The sequence below is a fragment of the Chrysochloris asiatica genome, unplaced genomic scaffold, assembly GCF_000296735.1.
Source record: "Chrysochloris asiatica unplaced genomic scaffold, ChrAsi1.0 scaffold00228, whole genome shotgun sequence".
NCBI classification, from domain to species: Eukaryota; Metazoa; Chordata; class Mammalia; order Afrosoricida; family Chrysochloridae; genus Chrysochloris; species Chrysochloris asiatica.
This window is the reverse complement of record NW_006408746.1, coordinates 1,830,934-1,837,003: the sequence shown is the minus strand read 5'-3', so window position 1 is coordinate 1,837,003 and position 6,070 is coordinate 1,830,934. Positions and strand designations below refer to the sequence as shown.

The 6,070-nt window shown below is 38.3% G+C and overlaps 1 protein-coding gene across 1 annotated transcript in view; it reads right to left on the bottom strand.

The window, feature by feature from the left end:
* Positions 1-6,070, bottom strand: part of HSD17B4 (hydroxysteroid (17-beta) dehydrogenase 4) — a 116,042-nt gene that overhangs the window by 12,796 nt on the left and 97,176 nt on the right. The window contains exon 20 of the mRNA XM_006873197.1: positions 4,920-5,047. Within this exon, the coding sequence (XP_006873259.1) occupies positions 4,920-5,047 (128 nt within the window). The remainder of the gene's footprint in view (positions 1-4,919; positions 5,048-6,070) is intronic.

The window sequence follows — 6,070 nt, the reverse complement described above, 5'->3', positions numbered from 1 at the left end:
AAAAATCCTCACCACTGGACCAATAAACAACATTCTTATCAATGGAGAAAAGATTGAAGTTGTCAAGGACTTCATTCTTCTTGGATCAACTACCAACGCTCATGGAAGCAGCAGTCAAGAAATCAAACGATGTATTACAATAGTTTTCATGTTGTCTGGACGAGTCTGGTGAAAGGAGATGGGGATAGGATTCTTTTGATTCAATAGTGTGTAATTGTTATCTTGACTAACAGTGATTTCACACATATAAAGGTAGAAGTTGCATGACAAAAAGGGGGAGTAGTTAATTAGCAAGAGGGAAGAGCATGAATGGAACGTAACCAGAAGAGTAGCAACCCCAGAGATGGAGGTAGAGATGATGGCATAGAGAGATAGAGCATCTGAGGACTCTAGACTCATGATGTTGTTGTTGTTAGGTGCCATCAAGTCGGTTCCAACTCCTAGCAACCCTATGTACAACAGAACAAAACACTGCCTGGTCCTGGGCCAACCGTACAATTGTTGCCACGCTTGCCAAGCCATCTTGCTGGGGTCTTCCTCTTTTTCTCTGACCCTCCACCTTACCAAATATGATATGACAATATGTCCGAAGTATGAGAGATGAAGTTTGACCATGCTGGCCTCCAAGGAGCACTCTGGCTGTACTTCTTCTAACACTGATTGGTTTGTTCTCTTGGCAGTCTGGTACTTTTAATATTTTCCTCTAACACCATAACTCAAATGCATCAATTCTTCTACGGTCTTCCTTATTCACTGTCCAGCTTTCGCATGCATATGAGGTTACTGAGAATACTATGGCTTGGGTCAGGTGCACCTTAGTCCTCAAGCTGACATCTTTGCTCTTCAACACTTTAAAAAGGTCTTGTGCAGCAGATCTGCCTAATGCAATAAATACATCATTTGATTTCTTGACTGCTACTACCATGAGTATTGATGGTTGGTCCAAGAAGAATAAAGACTCATAGGAACATAAAAACTATGTGCTGATGGGCAGGGGAATGCTCTGCAAAATGTGCCCTTTGGTTTTTCAAACGATTATATATCCCTGCATATTTTTGTGTGCATCAAAAAAAAAAAAAAAAAAGGAATAGAACCAAATACTGTTAATCTATGGCGCATGGAGGGAATTGTAATCATCACAGTGTAACAAAATGTGATTGGTTGAATGCAAAATTGATGTTCTGCCATGTAGACTATCACTCAATTCACAGTAAAAACTTTAAACAAGTTGGTAGCAGAAAGACGGTATGATAGGCGTTAAAGTCTTTGACAACTTAATTATAATAATGATGTTGTAAAGTGCCATCCAATCGATTCTGACTTCTAGTAACCCTGTACAGGATTTCTAAGGTTGTAAATCTTTGTGGTATCAGAAAGTCTCATCCTTCTCCAGCTGGTGAAGGCTGGTGGGTTCAAACCTCAGACTTTATGGTTCTCAGTCCAGTGCTAATCCTACATAGACACCATGCTCCCAATATGATGATAGTATCTTTAAAGTGGTGAAGAAGGTAAGAGCGTCAAATGAGTTTGAAAAATCCTCATATTAATTAGAATTTAAGGATTACCATACACATCTGGGTTTTCATCAAGTTTTTGCTTCTGCTTTTATTTTTTACATTTAATTACTCCGCATGGTTTTGACTTTGTTGTTGCTGTTGTTAAGTGCCATTGAGTCGGTTCTGACTCATAGCACTGTAAGGTTTCTGAGGCTACAAATCTTTGTGGGAGTAGAAAACCTAATCTTTTTCCTGCATGGTTTTGACTTTGGCATGTGGAATGAAGCAGAGTACTAACATTCCCTAAATAGTTATGTGACTGTCTTCGTAGCACTCACTGAATAATCACCCACAAAGGTCTGTATTTGTAGCAATTATATAAACATTGTCCTTCCCAGAGCTCCCTTTCAGTCAAATAACAAATTGGCCTAAAAAATAAACAATAACACCCATGAGGATTGTCTCCTTTAAACAATCAACTATAAGAGACCAAAGAGTCAACATTCATACAACAGCAAGATGAGAAGGCAGGAAAATTGGACTGACTGAAATAGGGCAGGCAAGATAGAAATGGTGAGAGTCTTGACACATTGTAGGGACTATAACATCACAGAACAGTCTGTGTATGAATGTAAACTCTCATTCAAAAATGTTAAGTAGTATTGCTGATAAATGCCATTGAGATGGTTCTGACTCATAGCAATCCTGTACAGGGTTTCTGAGGCTATAAATCTTTGGGGAGCCGAAGGCCTTATCTTCCTCTCAGGAGCAGTTGGTGGGCTCAAATTGCCAACCTGGTGGTACGAAGTCCAGTGTTTATCCTACAGAGCCACCACACTCTGCAAAAACACAATTAAAAAAAAAAGTTTCCCTAGCCCTACACTTACAGGTATTTCAAATATAACTTATCTAGGAGCGACATCTTGATTACTTAGCTCTGTATTCTGAAGTCAAGTTTCCATTCATCAGCCAGAATTACCTTTATAAATCAAATGTGTCATTCCATAATTCAATGGCTTCCTGTCAATATGATCTAAACTCCTTGCCAACCTTACTATTAACCATAAGGTCCTATGTAATCCAGTCCTGTCCACCTGTTCCATCTGTTGTTGCATTACAATCACCACCAGTAATTATTAATGCATCTGATTGCATACTTGATCAATTTTATCTTCAATTGAAGATGCTGAGAGAATTCTAGAATTTCACCATCATTGGCTTTAGCAGTTTGTATGGAAATTTGAGTAACAATATTATCTAGTTTTCTTTGTAAGCATATGTATATCATCCTATCACAGACAGCACTGTACTTCAAGACAGATCATAGATTCATTTTGACAATAAGCACAATGCCATTTTTCTTCAATTTGTCATTCTCAGCATAGTAAAACATATGACTGTCTGAGCAAAATTGGCCAATACCAGTCATTTCAGTTCAACAATGCCTAGGATTTGATCTTCGTGCATTTCATTTTACTTTTGATAACTCGGTATTTGCCTAGATTTGTATTTCATGTTCTGATTATTAATGGATGTTTACAGCTGTAGCTCCTCATTTTGAGTTGTATCCCCACCCCCCACCAGCAAAGGAGGGTCCCAAAAGCTGTACGACACTGTTATGGTCGACTCTACTTTGAGGAAGCAGCTCTTCCCCAGTCGCATTTTGAGTGTCTTCCAGTCTGAGGGGCTCATCTTTTGGCATGATATCAGAAACTGTTCCCCTCCTATTCATAAGGTTTCAGTGACTAGACATTCAGAAGTGATCTGTCTCTTCTTCTTCCCTATCTGTCTTAGTCTGGAAGCTCCACTGAAACCTATGTATCCTGGGTGACTCTGCCAGTATTTAAAATACCAGTGGCGTAGCTTCCAGCATCATAGCAACAGGCAAGCCATTACTTTATGACAAAATGACAGATGAGTGGTAGAATAGCAAAACCACTTTATAATTATTTTTAAATTAGACTTGTCCTAGAAAATAATACATTTTCTTGTTCACTGAGAGTGTTTTTGTTCCCTATAAACTAGTATACTTGTCTTCAAATAAACCTAAACTTTTATTGTTAGAGGGGTGGTGGTGTTTTCAAGTGCCATCAAGTCAATAACAACTCATAGCAGCCCTGTATACGGCTTTCTAAGAACAGCTGATGGGTTTGAATCGCTGAACTTCCAGTTAGCAGTTCAGTACTTATACTACAGTGCCAAACCAGAACTCCATTGATAGGGTTGTGGTTGTTGTTAGGTGCCATCGAGTCGGTACCGACTCATAGCAACCCTATGTACAAGAGAACGAAACACTGTCCAGTAGTGGGCCAACCTCACAATTGTTGCCATGCTTGAGCCCACTGATGCTGCCACTTTGCCAATCCATCTCACTGGGGATCTTCCTCTTTTTCTCTGACCCTCCACCTTACCAAACATGATATCCTTCTCCAGCAACTGGTCCCTCCTGAAATGTCCAAAGTATGAGAGACGAAGTTTGGCCATCCTGGCCTCCAAAGAGCACTCTGGCTATACTTCTTCCAACACAGATCTGTTGGTTCTTTTGGCAGCCCATGGCACTTTCAATATTCTCCTCTAACACCATAACTCAAATGTGTCAATTCTTCTACAGTCTTCCTTATTAGCCACTAGTATTTAGTAGTTTCGGTTGTTATTATAGATAAAATAATTTTCAATTATATTTTCTAACTGGTTTTGTTGCTAGACAAAAGTTCTTTTTGGATAATTATTGTGCATTATACCACTTGTTTAAATTTATTTATTCTAAGAAATAATCAGTTAATTCTCTTGGGATTTCTAGCTACATAATCATATTTTGTTTGACAATATCAAATGGTCTTCTCTAGCCTAATTGCTATATCAGTTACTTTAATTTTATATTTGGGAATTGGCCAAAAGGTCCAGAATAATATTAACTAACCACAGTCAGAAAAGGAAATACTTATTTTAATCATGGTTTTCCAAAGAAATGTTTCTATATGTTTAGTCATAATGTAAAACACTGGCTGTTAATATTAAACTATTCTTCCATTTCCAGTTGTCTATAAGTTCTTAATTTTACATGTCAGAAATTAACATTTAATTTTATCATTGTTGAGTGTTGCCAAGTAGGTCCCACCTCATAGGGATCCTACATACGGTTTCCAAATAGCAGCTGGTGGTTTTGAACTGCCATACTTATCCCTACAGTGCCACACCCTAGGAGCCCTGGTAGCATAGTGGATTACACACTGGGTTGCTAACTGTAAAGTCAGTGGTTCAATTCCACTAGCTGCTCCATGGGAGAAAAAATGAGGCTTTCTGCTCCTGGAAGATTTACAGCCTAAGAAACCCTATACAAAGTCGCTATGAGTCACAACTGACTTAATAACACTTAGTAACAACATTAATATCCTAGAGATCCCTGGGTGATGCAAATATTACCTTCTGAGGGTCAAGCTTGCCCAAGACCACTTGCATGAAATCTTCATCTGAAATTATGAAGGTTGTATCAGCAGAGCCTTTTGCAGGGCCTTTATACACTTGTCCAGAACCACTTTTTAGGTCGATAGCTGAAAAAAATAAGAAGAAATTAATATGTACCATTTTCCTTTCACATTATGAGTTAAAAATAGATTTAAAAAAATACAGACAAAACACTTTTCAGGTTAATCTGGTAGTCTCTCTATGTTGTTGTTGTTGTTGGGTACCATTGAGTCATATCTGACTCATAGCAAGTCAGTATAGGGTTTCCAAGGAGTGGCTGCTAAGTCTGAATCAGAGTTTATTGCACGTAGAAAGACATTCAGTGAGACTAAATTACCTCAGCAAGGCAAAATTTACTTCTGCAGAAGGGTGCATGCACATAGCTGTTCAGGAATAGGCCAGTGAGCACACTGAGCAGGTAGTCCACTGGGGTTTTTAATCCCTGATGCAAGTCTTAAGGCTGTGTCTCACCCTATTGGCTAGGGCTTCAACCACACAGTCATTTCCCTTACCGGGTTGACTAATTCAGATTTCTAAGGCATGCATTCTTCTTATTCACTTCAGGAAGCAGTAAAGTAGAAGAAAGGTCATACAGTCCCTACTCACTTCAGGAAGTAGCAAAAAGAAAAAGAAAGATCATAAAGTAGCAAAAATGAAAAGAAGATCATAAAGTCATTTCAGGAAGTAGTAAAAAAAAAACAAAAACAAAGAAAGGTCACCCAAATACAATAAACAGGATTATAATAATTTTAAAGAAAAGCTACTCATTCCCACAGCACCACACCAGTCTATTTATGTTGCTGTTTTTGTTGTTTAGTGCTGTCTAGTCAGTTCTGACTTATAGAGATCCTATATAGGGTGTCCAAGGACCGGCTGGTGGATTTGAACTGCCAAACTTGCAGTTCAAACCAACCTTTTGGTCCAGTGCTAAAACTACAGCACCACACCAGAATTCCAATATCTATAAATCATACATAATCAGTCACTTAGAAAAATCCTTTAGAATATCCTTTGTCAAGATGCCATCTTTAAAAAGAAGTTCTTCTAATGAGTCAAATAAATACTGATTTTTCCTTAAAAAGTTTATATACAACAGGTATTTTAAATGA